Raw genomic sequence first — 22,815 nt, 5'->3', positions numbered from 1 at the left:
ATATAAGTGAATAGTATTCAGCCATAGAAAGAAATGAAGTGCGGATACATGCTATGGCATGGATGAACCTTGAAAATGGTATGCCAGGTGAAAGAAATCAGATATAGAAGGCTACATATCATACAATTCCAGTTACACAAAATGTGCACAATAGGTAAATCCAGAGACAGAAAGCAGATAGTGGTTTCCAGAGACTGGGAGAGAGGGGATGAGGTGTGTCTGCTAATGAACATTCCTGGTCTCTCTTAGGAATGAGGGGAATGTTCTGGAATTAGTGACGATGGTTGAACTACCTTATGAATATACTAAAAGCCACTGAATTTTACACTTTTAAGAGGGTGATTTTTATAGCATGTGAATTTTATTTCAATTAAAAAAAATCTGAGTCCCCACCATACCGAATGGTTACCCCTCCCATATTATAGGAACTGAGAACAGCACAACCTTTTCTTGTCAACAATTATATTTAATGAAGATACTGTTATTTACAGAAGATATACATACATACAATTCCTACACATTAAATGTAGCCTATTTGTGAAAAGAGGAAAAAATGTACTCCAAAATTACATACTAAATAAAATAAATAAAAAGTAATCATTTGGCACAATATCTATTATATAGCAAATAAATAACTCTATACCATTGATTGAATGAACTATTTACAATCTATTTGAAAGTGCAAAACAATTGCTGAAAATTAAGATATCTGTAATAACATTTAAGTCCAGAAAATATGTGTTTTTTTAGTCAGTAACAATAATTAGCCAATAGTAAAGATTTTTAATGCCCAGGAAAATATTTTAATTTTGAAAAATGTTTTGTGCATATTGTGCTCTTTTGAAATGTTCTTTTCTTATCTTAACGCTGGCAATTTTTAGAACCTTGGAGTTTCTTAGTGGAATTCTTATGTATGTAATCCTGATTTGTGAGTTTAAAAAAGTTACATTGTAAACATAAATATTATTCTATATATCATCCAGAAATTATGGACCAGTCCTCCCTAAATTACATCAATAGCCATAATGTTTTATAGTAATGTGGTTGGGTTCAATTCCTTCAGAGGTAAGACTATGAAGATGCTAGAATACAAGTTATGGTTTGGATTTATGTGATTCCTCAACACCTTCCAAGACCCCCATGCTCCAAAATCAAGGTTGAGATAAAATTGTGAAACTATACCACCACAGCATTTGTAGCACATCTCACTCGGCCAACTCTCTGCGAAAAACTGTCAGGGGCTTGATATGTCTCTTGACAATGGTGTTTCTACCATTATCATCGGGACTTAATTTATGTTTCAGCAAAGAGGATGGCACAATTGGAAATAAAATAGTGTGACTACAAATTGGAGATTCCTATGCTAGAGTGTGAAAGCTTTATGCAAGTCAAAGAATTTCTTCTCTTACTATGACGCTGGTACGCTGCAGCCCTGACATGTCTCAGGGTGCGTTTCTGCTTGTTTTGTAGAATTTTCTAGTGACAATACAGTCAGTAGTAGCATAAATGGCATTTTTGAAAGACTGTGGACTGGAGGCAAACCACTGCTCTGGGCACTTTAAATGTCTACGGTCGACGAGGCTCTAATCTGTGTGACATCTGTGATAAAGTTCTCTGGTTGTCAATCACATTTAATTGCCGGACATAACTCCGGACATCCTGATGGTTCTTATTAGCTTGAGCTGCATCAGGATCTGTTGAAAGAGAAGAGAGCAAATTGGCATTGTGTAATATATGCATATAAGATACAGCTTTATTTTCTCCAATTATTTGTTACATTTACCATGGATTCCAAGTTTCCATTGAAACCTTTCAACATACCATATTCATTGAAATGTTTCCACTGGGATATTCCATCTCCTCTCTCCTACCCTTTTCTTCTCTGGAATCACCTATTTTGATCATTTTCCTTTGTTGTAAAAAAATGGCACCAAATTAAAGTGAAAGCATCACCTGATAGCCCCTGGTTATACATTAAAAATTGCTTCCTCTTTCCATCCCACCTGTGTCTCACACTCAGCTCTCTTCTCCCTTTGATACAGACAAGGACTAATGGCAAAAGACGTACTTTTTTTCTTTTTTTAAAAGTATTATTTATTTATTTTCGACAGAGAGAGAGAGTGGGAAGGGAGGAGTGAGGAAGAAAGAGAATCTCAAGTTGATAGGACAGAGCCTGATGTGGGGCTCGAACTCACAAACCATGAGATCATGACCCGAGTGGAATCCAAGAGTAGGACGCTTAACTGACTGAGCCACCCAGGCGCCCCAAGACAAAGTTTTCAGTAGCTCCTAACAAAAGTGCTTAACACCTGGGCTGAACTGAAGCAAGCCAGTGAGATTAATAAATCTGACTCTCCTTGTTACTTGCAAAGAGTATACAGTATCACTGCATAGATGTGTGCTCTTCGAGACTGTTCACAGAGTATACAGTATCACTGCATAGATGTGTGCTCTTCGAGACTGTTCACGTGTAAGGAAAAGCTCAGCTCATGCGCTGAAGTCATAACTTCTGCTAGACCTTCGATTTCCTGATGCTACTTGTTCAGAAATCCCAATTACTATTCTATTCTCACCTACTTCCGCAAGCATGTAAGCAGTGGAGCCATCTGAAGTTCACAGATTTCTCCAAAACCAGGCTGAAAGAAGAACCAAATAAGTGTCCAGAGCCCTCTGCAGAGAATATATATGGGTGAGGAAGGCCAAATCTGACAGTGGTGAACTGGAAACCCAGGTCCCTTTGAAAGTGACTATTCAGCTCCCGCATGATGCTGCTGTCTGGGAATCTGCATTCTGAGTTGCCAGATCTTCCTATTTTTCTAGAGAAATGAGAAGTCTGGATTTCTTTCCTGGAATTTTTTAATGGCAACATTATTTCCAAATAAAAGGGGAAACATGTTCTGTGTAGACTCAACACTTCTGCTGCGGTCCATGGGCTACTTCTGCCCCATGGATCACCAGTAGGGGGCTCTTTTCTAAGCAGGGCACTGACATCACTCCCAAAGACAGTTAGAATGCCATCTGCATATGGGGTGGAGGGTAGTGTTGCAGGTCTGAACACAGAATAGCAGAGAGAAAATACAAAGGCCCCTACTTGCTTTAGGAAGAAACTCATCAGTATAATTATCACATATAAATAATACCACAGTGTTTAATTCCTCGCTTTTTCCCTGGCAGTGTACTCTATATGTACAATATACTGTAATTACATTGTACATATTCCCACAATGTTTACAAATCTATTCCTATAGCTTTATCTATAGACTGTTGACTTCAGAGCTGAGCAGCTGTTGTTTACCAGCAGTTACTGATAACTCCAACATATGCAGTGGATATTGTGTGTGTGTATATATATATATATATATATATACACACACACACATATATATAAAATCCCCCCAGCCCACCCCCACTTTATATTCTATCACAGTTCTTCGATCTCACTGAGAACCTTCCCAAGGCTACAAACCCTCTCAGGCACAGAAATTGTGTGTTTCATTTCAGGAATTTCCTAGAGCCCCAAAGGGCCATGGGTTCATGGGCCTTGTTGTAGACTGACATCACTTATATATTCTCATATTTCACTTGTATGGCTGCTTTAAGACCATGTCTTTATACATACAGTAAATTACTAGATGAAGAGATGTGAGACATTTTAATCCTTGCAGAATCGACGCAGGAACGGTTGACGACATGCAAGACTATTCCCATTTTGGAAGGAAGAGGAGGCACGGTCATTTGAGTAAAATTTTTAAAGGGCTACTTGCTCCCTAAGGAAAGATTACTTTTCATAGATTTTTTTCCTCCTCTGTACATTAAAAAGTGAGCAGTTTTCAGTTCTGGCATCCTGCGTTAGCAAACCCTCATTTTGAGCCAGTCCTGGGCTAGGGAGGGTAAAGACAGCTCTGGTTAGTAAATTGAGAAACTTTTAGCCTCTTTTAGCACAAGGTTTATTGGAAGGGACTGTACTGAGCCTCAAAGTCACGTCCATCTCAAATGATCATGTTGGCTTAATGAGCCAAATGACTTCAAGTGACTCATACAATGAATTTAGCAAAGAACTTTTATAGGGGCCACCTTCTGACTCCCAGCCCAGCTCGAGGGAGCCAAAGCTCCACCCCCACCCAAAGTCCCAGCCCAGGAGACAGCAGCACTGGTCTGGCGAGCTGATCTGGTTCTGTGATGCAACCTAATCCCCATCGGTTTAAGGTTGCTATTTATTATTGGTAATAGTTTTATATTAAAGCATTGTACGGCAGCAGTTATTTTGCTATATGTTCAGATTTAGGAAGAACATCTTAAATTCACCTGAGAATACTACAAATAGAATATGAATTCCTGCTATGGGACCTTTTACAAATGTGTTATACCCATTAATGCATTCTTGCAACACCCCAAGAGACAATAAATATTATCTTTCCCAGTTTATAAACGACAGAACTGAGTCATCAGGAATTGATGTGAGTTTCTCCACATCAAGCAGTGAGTCATAAAGAGTTGCTTTGAGGCAGGATTCGTTGGTGATCATGCCTTAGTCGTCTCTAGTCACACTAGAACGAGCAAATTTATTCTCTTTAAGTTCATTCATAAAATAGTATTTCTAGGGTTAGTTTCTAGTTCTACAGCTAGAAAATCCTTCAACTCAAGGCCTCTATCCCATGAGAATTCATGGTCCAAAGTGCCCCTGACACAATCAAATACTACCCAGACTTCTAGAATGTCTCAGTAGCCTCATTAAAAAGGACTTAATCACCCAGATCTAGATTGCAGCACACCGTAGCATTTAACTTACTGAAGGGCTGGCTCCTGCAGTATCTCACTGTTCTGGCAGTATTCGCAATCATGCGCTAAAAAGAATAGAGAAAAAAAGGAAGAATGAAATGCAAGTAAGCTTAGTGTATAGCCCATAAAGGAAACCAAACCATGATTTATTTCAGTAACACCTGAGCCCGTGAAAAACATTCTGTTCTGAGACATTGACTATCTGGAGGCAGCTGGTTGATGTAGAACAGGTTTCATTACTTGAAAGAGGCATCTATAGTCACACATACAAGGCACTTCTCAGATGAGGAGTACTAATGGCATAATTCTAGTTGAGTTGTTTGTGCCTCTGACATAAAAATCAGTCTGTTGTTTCTCAGACTGTGTCTTACTCCTCAGGACTCGTTTTCACCATCCCTTCCCAGAGGTCACTGTGACCTTGTAAGCGAATTTGTGACTATCTGAGATTTGGAGAAGGGTTAGCTTATCAAGTGCCTCATAAGAAACAGGACTCAGTAATGAGGCATTAGATTAGACTGAATATAATCAAAATATTCTACCTATACATTTTTCTCAACTCTGTGCATTACTGACCTTTCTAATCTTCCAGCCAAAGTGTGTGTTTTAATGTTAATCTCAATTATCTGATTTCCTCTCTCCTTCCTTCTTCTTCCTTTCTGATCATAACACTAATGCGTGCACATTTGAGAAAATGAATAAAAGTTAAGAGCAAAGTAGAAGTCACTTAGAATACACCTCACAGAGTCACTTCATTAATATTTTAGTACAATTCCTTCTAATGCTTTAAAAATAAGTAAAAATTTTTCAAACAATTGAAGTCATATTTTACATATGTATTTCTGTTGTGATATACATTTTTTTCATGTGGCATTGTGACTGTTTTCCATGTCACTTGCATTTTAAAGCATTTTTAAAAAACGAGTAGGTATTCAACTTTATGGATGGATGGTAACTTATTTAACCTTTGTTAATTTTGTCATTAAGTGATCCTCTCAATTTCTTTGTAATGTTTTGGTTGCCATAAAGACTTACAAGTGAATTTTTTATACTGCACTCAGTTTAAGACAAAAGAAGAAAGGAGGAAAAATATGAAGGGCAGAAACATGGGGAAAAACATCCATGAGACCATTTCTCAGCCAGAATGTATGCACATTTCTTGCTGATGGTATTTGAACAGCAGCTGGGACCCCCAGACTCTGTATATTGTCTCAGGACACCTTTGCTGCTCAGACTCTAAAGGGGGTCCCTCGGAGATGGTGGATTAATTCTAACACGAGCAGAAAATTGATCAGGCTCCAGCCAGGGAAAGAGATTTTCTTATCTCTGAGTGGCCATGTAATTCTAGTCCTTGCTTTCTTCTCTCATGGACCCTTGGCTTGCCAAAGTATACAAAATGACTGAGAAACCTTCTGTAGTGTTAAAACAGACAAGCAAACAAAACCCCAACTTATTTGGCAGGGAAAAAAAAAACTCACAGAAGAGTCAAAGCTTTACAAGTGTATGTGAACACTGATCGCAGCCTGCTGAATACTGAGGCTTTGCGGACTCTGTCAAGTATTAAGTGATATGCATCTGCACTGGGTAATTTCTCATACACAGAGAGGCAATCGGAAAAGTTTGAACGTCATTTTCATAAAAGATCCTAAAAACCAGCATGTCTGTTGGTCAGCATGTGAAATATACTACAAATACCTCCAAGAAAACGTAACATACAATGTAGAATTAGCCTCTGATATATGGAGCCCTGAAATAAACAGTAACTATGATAATTTTCCTGCTAATTTACTGTAAGTTGTTTTTTCACTTCTGTAAAGGCTTTGCATCGGAAGGGCACGAGTATATTCTGTGTGGAATTATTGTAATTCTTCAGATACTGAATGGAGTGTAATTACTGAAAACCCAGGGAAATGCTGCCAGAGTGCCCCTCTGAAGAATAATAAAACAATTAGCAGGGGTCAGAAACCTCTTCCTATACCATTTTGTAGGGAGCAATTGTTCTGCTTTTTAGTTTTGAAAGCTAAAACATTTCATTCTGACTTCGGTTTTAGACTACTCTTTACAGCTATACTCTGAGGCTTCATAATTTTTAGCTCATTATGTGGTTTAAAATGTGAGAACAATTGTTTAAATCAGTAATTTCCAGCTCTGGAGTTCATTCTACCTTTCTAAATCTTTGATTAATTCTAACAATGGTTTTAATTTTGACGTATCCTTTTTAATTGTACTCAGAGGTAACTTCAGTTTAACTTTGAAATCCAAACCTGGCTTTGCAACAAGGCCCATTGTTTTCCTCCGTGAGGTCCGCAGGGAAATGCTGCAATATGTAAACCCTCGGTAACCGCCTGTGAACCCCACCAGCACTGCCAGGCGATGCATAGTTACGGAATGCTTTCACAAGGCCAAAGAAGGGTTAACTTGATATTTTGACTCCACCCTCTTTTGCACCCATGGACACCTGCACTATGCTGTTAACAGCTGCACCCAACTACCAGGCTCCCTCCTGGGTTGCCAAAAGAGGCTTCAGAAGTCCCCTTCTTCAAGTGTCTGCAAGGTGCATAATGCCTTTTATAGCCTGCCTGTCAACAGCAGCTTCCCACCGTTCGGATGCATCCAGCGGGAGCTACTCGTTCTCGCCAAGGCCAGCCCCTTCCATTTTTAGACATTTCTTTTTTTTTTTTTTTTAATTTTTTTTTCAACGTTTTTTATTTTTTATTTTTGGGACAGAGAGAGACAGAGCATGAACGGGGGAGGGGCAGAGAGAGAGGGAGACACAGAACCGGAAACAGGCTCCAGGCTCCGAGCCATCAGCCCAGAGCCCGATGCGGGGCTCGAACTCACGGACCGCGAGATCGTGACCTGGCTGAAGTCGGACGCTTAACCGACTGTGCCACCCAGGCGCCCCATTTTTAGACATTTCTAACTATTAGACATTTCTTTATCATTCTCAGTCAAAGTCATTTTCCCTCTGCTTTTCACCCACCGATCCTCGTTGTGAGCTCTGGAGCCACAGCATATACATTTAGTTCCTTCTTATCAGGACAGTTCTTCAAACACGAGAAGACAACCATTGTGGATGCCTCCCCACCTCCCAAGTCTTTTCTGGTTCAATCTATATATTGCCAATTCTGGGGCACCTGGGTGGCTCAGTCAGTTAAGCACCTGACTCTTTTATTTTTTAATTTTTTTTTTAACGTTTATTTATTTTTGAGACAGAGAGAGACAGAGCATGAACGGGGGAGGGTCAGAGAGAGGGAGACACAGAATCTGAAACAGGCTCCAGGCTCTGAGCTGTCAGCACAGAGCCCGACGCGGGGCTCGAACCCACGGACTGTGAGATCATGACCTGAGCTGAAGTCGGCCGCTTAACCAACTGAGCCACCAAGGCGCCCCAGCACCTGACTCTTGATTTCGGCTCAGGTCATGATCTCTCACGGTTTGTGAATTTGAGCCCCGCCTCGGGCTCCATGCTGACAGTGTGGAGTCTGCTTGGGATTCTCTGCCTCTCTCTCTCTCTCTCTCTCTCTCTCTCTCTCTGTGTGTGTCTGTCTCTGCCCCTCCCCTGCTCTCTCTCTCTCCCCCAAAATAAATAAATAAACTTCAAAATAAAATAAAAATTGTGAAGTATTGCCAATCACTTTAACAATTTTCCATAAGACCTGTTTGGGTCTCTTTAAGGCAGTCTCTAGCACGGTGCCCTGGATTAAGCAAATCACAGAGTGCAGAAGAATTATTTTCCTTCCTTGATCTAGATGATGCTGCAGATCTGAGTCCACAATTTAAAGAAAAGTCACCTTACTGACATCTGTTGAACTACTAGCGGATAAAACCTCTGAACCCATTTCATTGAGCTGCTGTTTGGACACAGCTTCATTCTCTGTAGATGTGCAGTTGATTTCTTGGCCCAAAGTGGAGGATTTTGCATTTATCTGCTTAGAGTCTTTCTATCCTTCTGCAGACTTAAGCCTTACATGTTGTTTTTGACGGCAAACAGCCATTCATTCACTGGTGTTCTCAGTTAAGGTTGGCAGAAACTAAGGTTAAAGAGAAACACAGGCTTTGTTATCCAACTACCACAGCAGGGATGAAGCCAAAGATTATACCCTAGGCTCGCTGATCCTGCCGGAGCAGGCTGGCCCGCCTGGAGCAGGCCAGGCAGCTTTCCTGTAATGCCAGGCGGTGGGGAAATACTTGCTTACTCCAAGGCAGAGCCTCCCATCTTTTCCCCCCATCTCAGCAACCCTGAGGTTTATGACACACTCCCTTTCGAAACTGGCTTATTAAAATAGCAGTTTGTACGTGGGGGGTGAAGTGAGGAGAATATGCTCCTTTCGAAGGCGTTCTCACCATCAGTATAGGTGGACAGCGTGACCCCCCCACTCCACACCTGAACTCATTTTGATGTGTCCCCACCACCCCCACTGGGAATCTCCACCTCAGAGTTGCAAGGGCCCTCGCCAAGAAAGCAGTCCACAGTTAGAAGTTAGAAGCTTGGGGTTCCACGTTTCAGATCGCACACAGCCACCCACTTTTTCCAGAGACTAATTCTAGGTCCAGGTCTTCAGCGTTTATTTGCACAAATTAATATGTTCGTGCGGTTCCTCACCCGGGAGGCTAGGAGATGGGCCCATAGGAAGGCTGATGAATTTCCCTCAGGACATGAACTCATGGAGGGAAGCTCAGGAAGAAAAAAGGAGGTAGCAAGCCAAGGACTCTGTAACTACCCCCCAGTTCTTATTTCTTTAGCTGAAAACAGAGCGATTCAGAAGCAGAAGTCTCTCCCAGGGCCTGCCTTACAAGATGCCCAGTACAAAGGTGCTGTCCATAGGAAGGGGCGAGTGGCTGTCTGCACTCCAACCCGGCACAGGCAAGTGGCCCTGAGGCTGCAGTTCCAAACACATTTCCCTCCAGCTCTGATGCAGGTAATTCCCCTTGAATCCTGTGAAGGGTCGGAGGCACTTCTCAGACTGGGCCCTTGGCCTGGACCTCCCTGTTTACCTTTCTGTGGTTCCGTGCCCTCAGGAGGGGGCTGGCCAACTTCTGCCTTTGTGCCTATCCAGACAAGTTGATAACCTAGCAGGCTGTCTCCAGCTTTTCTGGCCACCTCTATACTGACTTTGGTTCCCCCGGGCCCAGCTTTCCCTTAGCTCTCCCATCCTTGAAGAGGAACAGGCTTTTCTGTCTATTTTTCAAGTTCAGACCAGCAGGCCCTCCAGGCAATGCCACCTTGCACTGTTACACTCTCTTGACCTCCCTCCCACAGACAGACAGCTGCCAGGACAGCCTCCCTCTTCACAGGCTATGTGGCCTCTCAGCTCGGAGTCCTTTGAGGAGCCGCTCCTGGACTTCAGCCCTCTTTTAAATGCCTACCCTGAACAGTTTGGCCTTTCCTTCTCTCGCCACTTGAGATCTTTGCCAACCTTGTTCTTAATGTTTCCCACGTTACCTTTTCTTATTTCTGCCCCTATTGATTTGACTCTGTGTCCATCTGAATGCCTATCAAATAAAAAAAATCTCCGTCAATAATTCCTTCCTGAGCATGTGTAAAACCACATCTATATCACCTGATTATTTTATCAGATCCTCATATATTTAGGACAGGACTTTTTTCCCCACAAGATCTAGAAATATATAGTCTCTCACCTACAAGGATGGTGCCCATGATAGCAACCAAGTAGAATTAACTGCATGGTAAGGAACAGAGATAAAAGACAAAAAGGCCCGGGAGCTCAGCCAGGCTCCACTATATGCATTTTTGAGGAAGAACCCTGAGCCCCGTCCCCTGGCTATGGATCTTTAATATCCAAGAGGTGTGTGACGTATAGATATGCACATGTAACGTGCAAGATGCTCACGGTACATTGTACATATCATGGCCATGGGACATGGTAGCTCAGGTGCCTGTCCAGGCAAATGCAGACTATTGTGCTTCTCTGCATTCAGGAAAGGACAATGAGAGGCAGACACAGCACCACAGGTAGGAGAGGAGGTAGGATGATGTCCAGTTAGGAACAGAAAGAAGGCTGAGGGAATCATCTTGCATAAACTATCAGTAATGCAACGTGCTTGGGAAATTCCACTTAATCAAATGTTCTAATAAAATAGAAAACACTTTTGGATTAAATCCCAAACTGGAATATAACTGGGTTATTCTTTTATTGGGTGCTAGAGAAGTATCAGTGAACAAAACTGATTAAATACCTGGTCTAGGACACTTATATTCTAGTGGGGAAGACAGACAAGTAAAGAAGAATGTTTGAGGGTGGTCAGGAAAGAGCACTTGGAGGAGGGGACACATGAGCTGAGACCCAAATGATGAGAAAGCCCAGATAGGTGAAGACTAGCAGAGAGACAGTTTCAGGCAAAGGTAGCAACTCAATGCAAAGGCCCCGAGGCAGGAAAAAAAAAAAAAAAAAAAGAAAAAAGGTTGGTTTTGCCAACTTGGATTGAATACAGAGAAGATGAAGTGTGAGGTGAGGCTAGATGGTGCTCAGGGTAACAAGTCTGGATTTGATTACATTATGTTGTTGTATTTAACATGGTTTTGTTTTCCTCTTGATATAGCTCAAGTTCCCTCTCTTTGTGCCTTTGGACATCTCTTTTATTACTATTGTAAACTAGTTTCTATATCTTTTTTTGCTTTTAATATTTCACATGTTTATGTTTTACCTTCTTCACTATACATAATTTCCTAATGGTCAAAGATGATGGGATTTCTTTGCATTTCCTAGCAAAACCCTTTGCCGGAACAGTCAACACATACTGCATTGCTTTGAAACATATTTTTTGGAAAATCTGCTTTTAGCCCAGTTTGTGAGTTCTATATAAAGAGATAAACTTGCAAGGTCCTCTTGTAGGTTTTTATTGTGTTGGAAAGTTCTGAGAACTGCATGTATTTGAACATTTTGATTTTTACTTGGAGGTTCTTTTCTCCATAGCTTGATATAAATCCGATGCTTTCTCCATGGATCTTGTAATAATATTATTGGTGATAGAAAACATATCATTGCTAGTTATGTAATGCTGTAATTACTGATACAGAAATAAAAGGATTCAAAGCATTTCTCTTTCCTCAATGAGTTAGCTTCTGTTAATGTTTCCAGAAGTGTAGAAGCTTGCCCCATGCCTCTCATTCCAAATAAAATGACTATCTTAAAATAATGTTCATAAATAAATACACCTAAATATGGGTATGTCTGAAATAGAACCAACCTCCTAATACAGTAGCATCCGTGGCTATCAGCATGCTTTATGCAGCCTGGGATAGTGGCAGCCAGCCAGCATATTATCCTCTAATCCATTGCTAGTCTACCTCCTAAATGTTATAAATATTCATGTATGCCATAGAAAGATACAAAGGGCTTTATTCAAACATTTTTTTGAATACTCCTTTATGTTCCCCCCAAATGAAAGAATGTCTGCCTTTTTTTTTTTTTTTTTGCATAAGGATCAGAGTGTGAATTCTCTTTTGTTCATACTCATAAATCCTGAAAACCAATATGCAACAAATTCTCTAATCCTCATTTCATACCTCAAGGGTAAAAAGGTTCAAAATAAAAATACTTAGGGCTGGCACAGTAGTTTGCTGTGACTGGGCAATGCTGCCACCAAGAAAAGGCATCTGTGTTCCTGGCTTCCCTGGTGACTTCTGCCCCTGGCAGGGGTTCCCTCTGGGGACACCGCCTACCAGCCCCACAAAGTCTGCCAGTTCTGCTCACCACCTTGGCCTGGCTGATGAATGACTGGGAAGTGGTGTGGACATCAACTTGAAAAGAGAGTTGTATCCTTCCCAAGACACACAGCGTCAGTGGGGGGCCACTAGTGGGAGTTGTATGTGGCAGGGGTGATGCTATGGGAACAGGGGTGGGCTTGTTTATGGGGACAGAAGGTGGGAAAGCTAACAACAAGTGCCAGGTTGGTCAAGGTCAGGTTTAAAAAACATAATCAAATCTTGTTTTGAAATTCCATTTCATTTACCAGAAACACTAAACTCACAGAAAGGTAATTGTAAAATTAAACTTTCTCGTGGTATGATTTATTAAATGAAATACAATTTATAGTTGCTATAGTAGAGAACTAAACAGTTCTCTTTCAGTACTCCCTTCACTCTCTTCACCTTCTCCCTTTCCCCTTCCCTGTACCTGCAATGGGGTGGTGCTGGTCTGCCATTTTGGACCATGGTGATATGGCAAGGGAGGAGAAGCCGGGAACCTTGACTGCTTCATAAGCTATCACATTCGCTTAGACATTCACATGAAGAAAAAAAAAACAACAACTTAGCTTGCTTAAGCCATTGTCAATTTAGGTTTCTGTTATCACAGCTGAACTGCTCTCCCGGCCGTTCAGTTGCTTTTAAGTTAAAGTGGAATCTCTCTGAGAACGGGATGTGAGGAGCAGGGTATGAAGGGTCTCCTCTCACAGGTAGGCATTTAAGAACCCATGGCTGTGGGCATGAAGTAGAGAACTGGAGAAGTGGAGAAGGGGAATTCTCTTAATATCCAATGAACACGACTCTTCCTTTGAAGGTTACGGAGGCAACACCAAGATCTAAAAGCCCAGATGAAACAACTTTCATTCTCCTTGACAGATAGTTTTGCTATCCTTGTTTGTTCTGTTCAGTTAACTTTAATGATCAAAAGTTCTAAAGCTCAGTCAACTCTTTAGGAAACTCTGACTTCTACGCCTCTGTGCACATGTATATTTTATAGTCAAATAGTTGGCTCAGCTACCCCTCAGTTTGCATTTCTGCATAAGTGATCTGGAAGGTTCTTTACCTATTTGCTAAATCTTTCATTTCTGGAAAACAAGTTTTGAGAAATCAGGGAAATATGTTTAATTCTCCATACTAATAAGTGAGCAAGACAAAAGAATGTTTTTTCCTTTGACCAAAGAATTACTAAACTGACACAGTATTAGAGATGTTTGTACTCTGCCTTTGGAGGGGAAGACCGCTGAGGAAATATTTGCCATCTAGTATGGAGTCCTTTTGAGGAGGTGTGAACTCATGTGCTATTTCCTAACAAGCCGAAGACATGGAAACCTGTTGCCCAGCAATTGCTCGACCTCTTCACCAGGCTGGGCTTGCTCATTCCCAAAGCTAGATGGTCCAATCCTTACAGGATCACTGCATGATGTTTCCAGTTGCCCTGGAGTCATACATACCAGCTGGATATCAAGGAATGATGAGAAGAACAGTTTTCTGAGAAGAATTCTATAGCACTCTATGGCATACAGGAATGCTTACATGCCCTGGACCCATTGACAATCTCCAGACATGGAGAGAGTAGGCATGATCGCTACTTCCTGTTGGGGAAATGGACGCACAGAGAGCTTATGGGGCCGCTAAGGGGGACGAAGCTGAGAATTGAACCTCATGTCTCCTGAACTCCCGAGTCCTGAGCTTTTCCTGCAGTGCCACATTCACCACTGCAAACCATAACCCCAGGCAGATGCTTACCCACACAGAGATAAGGCTGTAACACCCCATCCATCCAGGCTGCAGCCAAAGGATTTAGAAGACAATGGAGCATTCCATTAACATGCACTTTGTAGCTAAAGATAGGTTTTGGCATGACCTGCTTTATTGCTTCACGGAAGATAAGAAAATAAACTGCAAAGTAACCAATGCCAGATAACAGCTTTTCCTTGATGAAGGGAGTTGCAGAATACTGAATACGTGCCAGTTTCACTTCTGTTATTTCTTTAAAAAATTGTTTTTGGTTGTGAAGATTTTCAAGTTCCCTCTCTGAACTTGGGTGAACTTTATTTATTTATACATTTAGATGAATACTCCGCAAGAAAGATCTGCCATGGAGTTGCCTTTTACCTACGTGCGCTAAAGTCAGGCTCAACAGATAAACAATTCAAAGGCATCCTAGGGAAGTCTAGCTCTACAAACCTGACAACAAAACAACAACATAGAAGTCACTCTGGAACATTCACGCATTTTAGCAACAGGCAGCCAAGGACGAAGCACACGGCATAAAAGCTAGCTGCTGCTGTGAACTGCAGCACAAATGCTATTCAGTTGCACAAAAGAGAACTGACAGGCTAAAATAGGTAGCCAATTTGAGCCGAATATTTCAAAACTCCTTTATGCGTAACTACCTTTTTAACATGGCAGCATATATGGAAATTATTTCCTTTATTAGTACAAATGCAAATTTTATTTTAAAGAAACATTGTGGTTAAGGTTACAATACCGTACGTACCATTTTTTCAAAGTTTACTAGATTGTCAATGAACGTCTTGTTCCCCTCATGAGTAAATGTCATATCTGCAAAGAAATAAAAGTCACATTCTAATCACTAACAGAAATATGTCATACTAAGAAACCACAATAGCACCATTAGATTATGCTGGAGGATTTGCATAACACTGCAGTTGAAGAAAGCTGATAATAGTTCCTTTTATGTTAGGTGTTTAACTTTTGAAAGCACTTTACCTGAGATTAGTAAAATTTCCAAACTAACTGTTTCCCTAGCAAGTCTTGCAAATCATGGATCCCTGCTGCTCCCGTAATCTTCCTAACACTTTCAGAAAAGTCAAGGGGGAGAGGAGGTGATGAAGAAGGTGCAAGGGACAGGACTGTTCTTCCCAAAGAGATCAGTCTGTTGAGGCTCTTGTTCGTTTTCTTCCCCACACACTCATCACTGGCTTGACCTGTGGGTTCCCTCAGAATTACCTTTAATGAGCAAAGGCATGAAGGGGATGAGAGGAGGCTCCAGCTTAGCTACTGTCAGCCTGTAGGCCCTGTGGTTTCTAGAAGGATCCTTTAGAAAAACAAAGAGATGCTGGTTAATGACTAATGACACACATACCACCCCCTCTGCCTCCTAACACACCTAGGTTTGTTATCCCACAATCAGATAGTTTTCAACCAAGTGTAGCTATAAAAGAAAGGTAGACTTGGGAACGCAAGCTGGTGCAGCCACTCTGGAAAACAGTATGGAAGTTCCTCAAAAAAGTAAAAATAGAACTACCCTACGACCCAGCAATTGCACTACTAGGCATTTATCCAAGGGATACAGGTGTGCTGTTTCGAAGGGACACATGCACCCGCATGTTTATAGCAGCATTATCAACGATAGCCAAAGGATGGAAAGAGCCCAAATGTCCATCGACGGATGAATGGATAAAGAAGATGTGGTCTCACTGGGTGTTGTATGGAAACCAATTTGACAATAAATTTCATAATAAAAAAACTATGAAATGAACAGAAAAAAAATAAAAACTACTTGTAAAAAAAAAAGAAGATGTGGTCTATATATACAATGGAGTATTACTCGGCAATCAAAAAGAATGAAATCTTGCCATTTGCAACTATGTGGATGGAACTGGAGGGTGTTATGCTAAGTGAAATTAGAGAAAGACAAAATCATATGACTTCACTCATATGAGGACTTTAAGAGACAAAACAGGTGAACATAAGGGAAAGGAAACAAAAATAATATAAAAACAGGGAAGGGGACAAAACAGAAGAGACTCTTAAATATGGAGAACAAACAGAGGGTTACTGGAGGGACTGTGGGAGGAGGGATGGACTAAATGGGTAAGGCGCATTAAGGAATCTACTCCTGAAATCATTGTTTCACTATATGCTAATTAACTTGGATGTAAATTTTTAAAAAAGTAAAAAATAAAACAAAAAGAAAGAATTAATAACCTGGAAAAAAAAAACACTTGCCGGTTCATAGCACAAAAAAAGATTCTTAATCTCTGTTCTTCAATTTCTCACGTGTAAAAATGGAGCTGATAATAATGAGAGCTACCTCATAGGATTGTTTGGTGATTAAATAAACTAATGGTTACAAATTACTTTGCTCAATCCTGGAACACACAGAGTTCAATAAAGATTGGTTGTTATTATTAAAAAAAAGAAAGAAAGAAAGGTAGACTTAAATTGATTTTTGCTTTATTTATTTACTATTTTAAAACATTTTTATTTTAGAGAGAGAGAAAAAGAGAGAGCATGAGCCAGGGGAGGGGCAGAGAGGGAGAGAGAGAGAATCCCAAAGCAGACTCCATGCTCAGCACAGAGCCTGATGCTGGGCTTGATCCCATGACCCTGGGATCATGACCTGAGCTGAAATAAAGAATCAGATGCTCAACCAACTGAGCCACTCAGGCACCCCTGAGTTTTGTTTTAAGACAATTTCCCGGCTGACATGAAAATAACTTGCTTTTTGTTTCGTTTTTTGCTTGAGAGGGAGATTTGCCTGCAGGGACTGAGGGGAGAGACGCCCTTTGAGAGCAAATACAAAATGTGTAAAACAAACCCCACCCATGGGATCCCCCTCTCCCAAAGCACCCCCTCCTCCCTGGGAGTTCTGACTCCCCTCCTCTCTGCCTTGCACAGCCAGCCCCATGTGCCCTCTCTGAGACCATTCCATCACTCCTACCAAGACCTACTCGCTCCTTTTCTGGTGTTAACACCTCCCAGCCAATGGGGAACAATAATTTTGGCAAGCCAAGGAAAATGCAGCTTCCAACCCATAGCCAACCTATGCTAGGCGGAAAGGATCCTATTACACTGCTTTTCTTAGTTACACAAATTGACCTTATGTGGGACATAAGTCCTCTTTAAGTTGGTTCCTGAGGGTGCCATTCATTAGTCAGACATGCTTGTTTTAGCAGCACTAAAACGGGATCATAAACTTCTTAAAGTCATACAAGGACAGGTAAAATTTCTGAAATGAGAACTTCAATTCAGCTAATCAGAAACTGGATTAATGCAGACAGTGAACAGAATAAAGGAGCCACTGTCACTTACCATTAAACTTTCAAACTCCGCATAGAACTTCTTGAACTTGCTTGGCAGTTTCTGTTAATGAAACGAAAATACCATACTCATGTGTCGGATTCAATATCTAGATCTGTATCACGTGTTACCATTTCTAGGGGAAATGTATTTCTTTGGCTCTTAATCAAACATCTCTAAAGCAGACCAGACTGTTATCTGTCTTGTCATTTGAGCATATTCTGGAATATAGAGAACTTACCTTTTAAAACTCTTAACCTCGTTGAAACAAAAGTAACTATGGATGCTTTGGTCTTACTGTTTTTATAATGTTTTCTAATTATTCATTAGGAGGACTGCACTCTCAGACCATAAGTGGTTTGGAATCACCTCCTCCCACACCTTAAATTCTCCGATTCCCACAGTTAGGAATTTAGACCAAAGAATATTAGGATTAAAAGTTTTAGAAACCACCTATTTCAATCCTCCTCCTCCCTTACAATGTAAACTCCATGAGGACAGAAACTTATCTGTTTTGTTGATTGCTATCTCTTCAGTGCCTAAACAAGTGTCAGGTACATAGTTACTGCTTAATAAATATTTATTTGAATAGATTAAACCTTTGCTTACTATAGGGAAGAAATTAAGTCTCACAGCTTTTTTTATTACTATTTTTTTAATGTTTATTTATTTTTGAGAGAGAGAGAGAGACAGAGTGTGAGCAGGGGAGGGGCAGAGAGAGAGGGAGACATAGAATCCACAGCAGGCTCCAGGCTCTGAGCTATTAGCAAGAACCCGACTCAGGGCTTGAACCCATGAACTGTGAGGTCATGCCCTGAGCCAAAATTGGATGCTTAGCCGACTGAGCCACCCAGACACATGAGGTCTCACAGTTTAAATGACAGTTTAAATGACATGCCCAACGTGGCACAGCTACTGATGGCCAGAGCCTCTGTAATTCACATCACCTGCCCCTTTCTAGGGCTTCTCTTACATACTTGTGCTTTTCCACACAAGCATTTCTCCCCCCTGATTTCTCTGACCTGCTGTTATACAAAAACTGATGATTCTACCAATTTAGTACCTGAGGTAGCACCGTGGCTGTACCCATATATCGATTGACACAAGGAGGCCATTATCGAGTCACCTTTGAATTTACTGGCTCTCACTTTGCTTGGGTCCTGAGATCTTAGTAACCCTAACTTCTCTCCTCTGACAGGGCCACGCCAAGGAAGAGCAGCGTGGCGTGCATCCTCTCCCGAGTCTGTGGAAGCACCGTCCTCGGCCCTAGAGATCTGGAGTTCAGCTGTGCTTCCCACGGGAAGTCTACCAGCAACAACGGATTCACCAGTTCGGCTTCTGCAATCACAGGAGAGCTCCTCTCTCTTCCTTCTCTCTCATAGCTGAATTAGTTTGTCATCTTCCCATTTAAACATCTGTGCAAAAATCTTACTAGTCTCCCACATGTCCTCCAAGCTCATTTTCCTAGTACCTCTTTTCTTTTTTTTTTTTTAATTTTTTTTTCAACGTTTTATTTTATTTTTTTTTTTAATTTTTTTTTTTCAACGTTTATTTATTTTTGGGACAGAGAGAGACAGAGCATGAACGGGGGAGGGGCAGAGAGAGAGGGAGACACAGAATCGGAAACAGGCTCCAGGCTCTGAGCCATCAGCCCAGAGCCTGATGCGGGGCTCGAACTCACGGACCGCGAGATCGTGACCTGGCTGAAGTCAGACGCTTAACCGACTGCGCCACCCAGGCGCCCCATCCTAGTACCTCTTTTCAAGTTAGGTCTCTGGGAAACCGGATATCCTTGCTCTGAGGGAATGTCCAAAGGGAGGAGAGCTGGGAGAGGCATCAAAGGATGCAAGAATCTCATTCCATGTGTAGTATCCAAATCACCACGTTAGCTGATAACTTTCTACGAACACAGACTACTTTAAAAATTTGAAGTGAATTACATTTTTGGTTAGATTGGTCTTTCTACCTCTCTTTCTTAACTGGTGTTTGGGTCAAAGGGCATAGGGCAACACATATTTTTGTGGGTCTTAATACTATTATCTATGCACACCCTGTGCCTCCAGAGCAACGATTCTCAACTGGGCTCAGGTTTGCACCCCTCCCCCCAACATCCACTGGGGGCCATTTAGTGATGTCTGCACACATTTTCTGTTGTCACACCTGGGTGGGGTGGGGTGACAGGTGCTACTGGTAGGTAGCAGGCTGAAGCCAGGGATGCTGCTAAGCATCCGACCTCCCACGGGACAGCCCGCAATGAAGAGTCATCTGGCCCACGGTGTCAATGCTGCCAAAGCCCAGAAAGCGCTCCAGGATTTAACTCCCATTTGCTTGATCTCAGAGTGGTCTTTCCCCTCCAAGTGGGACCATTCCCTTTGCCATGAGGTTTAACTCCTTCTCCCGTTTTGTTCACTGACGGTTTCACGTGTGCTCTGTAGTTCCGGGTGGGGAAGGGGAGGGCGGTCAGGCGCCGGCTGTCACACTGCCCCTGTGAGAGGGAGGCATCATGCTCTTTGCTGGGGCCTGTATGGGAAGCGCATGGATTTGGGTAGATCAACCCGAATTAAGGATGCTTACGAATGAAAGGTCTTCCTACAGAATGATATAATTATATTTCACCTTATAAAATAAAATCTTACGAATGAGGAGGGGTTTTCTCTTTCAGCAACAGGCCAATAGCTCACAGACTGATGGATTTCTTCATATTCCCCGTTAACTTTCTCCTTTTGCTGACTGCACCGTCCTGCTCAACCCAAATAGCCTCCTATTTTTCTCTTTAGACAAGAAAGGAGACTCTGGTCGTGTTTCCACCGTGCTATGGCCTTGACGTCTGGCTGCTGTTATGTGATACTCACACCTGCCTTCCGGGACCCCTGGAAGGCTTTATACCTTCCTTGATTTTCCCAGCCAAACCATCTAGACCCCGCGTGGGCATCAGTCGCTGGAAACAGGCTGGGGAAAGCATACTGAGAGGGAACCCTAGGTTTCCACAGATTCCAGGAGCCTTGGGCTGCACGACAGGGGAGCCTGCATAACGGCTTCATTGCTTCAATTCAGTGGCAGCCCTAACTCCGTCCTTTTACCAGCTGGAAGATGATACAGCTGCGTGGCACGCAGGCCTCACCAATTCCCTCATTCCTATATTCAGGGGATGAGCTGCTGTGTGCTGCATCTGCCTGGAATTTTAAGAGAAACCCAAGACAGAAGAACTTGTGAGGACCTGTCCTATAAACAATGGAAACATTTAGGAGAGACCGAGAAAGAAAACAGTTTCAAGAGGGAAGTGGGGAAGGAAATGTTTTAAGGAAAATATTTAGAGATGCAAACAGCTGCCTTTGGTGCCTTTTAAAAGCACCCTTACAAATTAAGTCTCTGTTACCTACTCCTTGACCTCTTTTTGCGTCCCACTTACACATACTTTTTTATTTTTAGTAAGAGTCTATTTTTGTGTGTATGTTCTATTAGAGATTAGTATTTCTTTAACTATATACCACATGTAGGGGTCAGGCACATTTTGAGTACTTAGCTGATGAAAATTGGAGATGTGTACCACAAATTAACCAACTGTCAACAAACCATTAATCATATTTGCTATAAAAATTCACAGCACACCTGCATAACTTTTGCTCCAACTTGAATATCAGCCAACTGTTGTTCTTCCATACACAGAGCCGACGGCCAGGCGGTTAAGAGATACTTAGTACTCAACTGGGCCAAACAGTTGGCCTTCTGGCTAATTTTCCCTGCAGCAAAATGACTACTTGGTTAAAAATGGATCTTCTGTCCTCTCTTAATTATAGATAAGGCTAATTGCAAAAGCAATAAGCAGACATTCCAGAGAACAGAATCTATGAACAAAAAAACCTTTGAAATCATCCAATCAACGATGGTGATTCATGTTGTATGTAGGAACCAGATGTATTATTATTTACATTGTAGAGACCAAGAAGCTAAGACCCCCTCATCGCCCCCCTACACAAAAGGACAATACCTTTTTAAATTCACACTCTCAGGCAACTGGAAAAAGGAAGACAGGTCACTTCCCTCAAAGTGTCCCACCTTTTCCATTGTTATACCAGTGTGAGTGATATTTCTATTCAAAAAGCTCACTGGTGAGCCTGTGTTTTTATTCTTAAGGCAAAAGTCACAGCTGGATCTCAGCTGAAGCTTACCTCCCACGTGAGTGCCAAGCGGCTTACAGCAACATTACTTAGCCCCATGACGATGGCAAAAAAGGAATTCAGATTTTTGTACTCCTTACAGCTGAAACACAAGAGGCACGTGTTTGAGTAAAATGCCACTTTTGAGTGAGATTTAAAAAACTTAGAGTTCTATTTTCTGATAGTCATTAATATTCGTCAGGACTCTTTATGAGAACAGGCAATGATAGATTTAATGCACCGTAGAAGTTCCACTTGGATGACCATGTTCGGCTATTTGACTTCCCACTGTAATGGTTCTGGCCATCTAGGTTCAGGTTCTGAGAAGGAATTGAAAGACCCCTACCCTGGGGATCGTTACTACGATCCCAAAGCTTCCTAAAAGCCTCATTGGACATGGAAGGAAACATCTCATGGGATAAGAAGAGAAGTAGGCAAAACGTCCTCAAAGACATTCAGACTTTTAGCCTGAAATTGGATGCCCCTCTGGCAGCCTGAGAGAGGAACTAGGAGGTCATATTGCTACAGCCACCATAACTTCTACCTGCCATGTGAATGCTTCTAATTTGTTGAGAAATATCAATTTACAATCCCTATGAAGCTGAGAAATAACCTAAACAATTGACCTAAAAATAACCTTATTTTCTTTGCATTTAACTGATGTCAGTGAGGCTGATCAATTTGAATCTGTACTTATGCAACTATTAGCCTTTATGAGTATATATTTGGGAATAAGAATACTGTGGAACAATATCAAGGATTCTTATTAGAATGGCAATATTAAGCCTAGGTACTTGATTTAACTTAAAGAAAAAAAAAAAAAAAAGGAATCCCTAACTTCCTCATACCAGCTCCTTGAAAAGGGAAAGAATTAATTTTTCAACAAGTGTAAATCCTTTACCCAAATCAATATGGTCGACTAAGTCGACTGCATCATAATTAAATCCTGTTCGGATGAACATTCTTGCAAAAGGCTAATTAAATCATTGCTTTTGCTGCCTGTGTTATCCTTACAGAAGAAGCAATGAGTGATTCTTAAGTGATCTCTGTGGAAAGAGGAAAACAGATTTCAGAAAAGCTATCATGTGTCTTATCTCACTGGTGAAAAGGTAAGCAAGGACT

General features: G+C 41.5%; 1 protein-coding gene across 7 annotated transcripts in view; it reads right to left on the bottom strand.

Moving 5' to 3' along the window:
* Positions 1-445: 445 nt before the first annotated feature.
* The window catches only part of RAPGEF4 (Rap guanine nucleotide exchange factor 4), a 292,034-nt gene continuing 269,664 nt past the window's right edge, over positions 446-22,815 (bottom strand). For all 7 annotated transcript variants that reach the window (XM_030326351.1, XM_030326353.1, XM_030326355.1 and 4 more), the window contains 6 exons: positions 21,706-21,796; positions 17,549-17,599; positions 15,461-15,548; positions 14,988-15,052; positions 4,790-4,844; positions 446-1,694 (listed from right to left, as the gene is read on the bottom strand). In XM_030326351.1, the coding sequence (XP_030182211.1) occupies positions 1,567-1,694; positions 4,790-4,844; positions 14,988-15,052; positions 15,461-15,548; positions 17,549-17,599; positions 21,706-21,796 (478 nt within the window). In that variant the 3' untranslated portion in view covers positions 446-1,566. The remainder of the gene's footprint in view (positions 1,695-4,789; positions 4,845-14,987; positions 15,053-15,460; positions 15,549-17,548; positions 17,600-21,705; positions 21,797-22,815) is intronic.

Source organism: Lynx canadensis, chromosome C1 (genome assembly GCF_007474595.2).
Source record: "Lynx canadensis isolate LIC74 chromosome C1, mLynCan4.pri.v2, whole genome shotgun sequence".
NCBI classification, from domain to species: Eukaryota; Metazoa; Chordata; class Mammalia; order Carnivora; family Felidae; genus Lynx; species Lynx canadensis.
The sequence above is the reverse complement of the archived record's forward strand: the minus strand, read 5'-3'. Positions and strand labels throughout refer to the sequence as shown.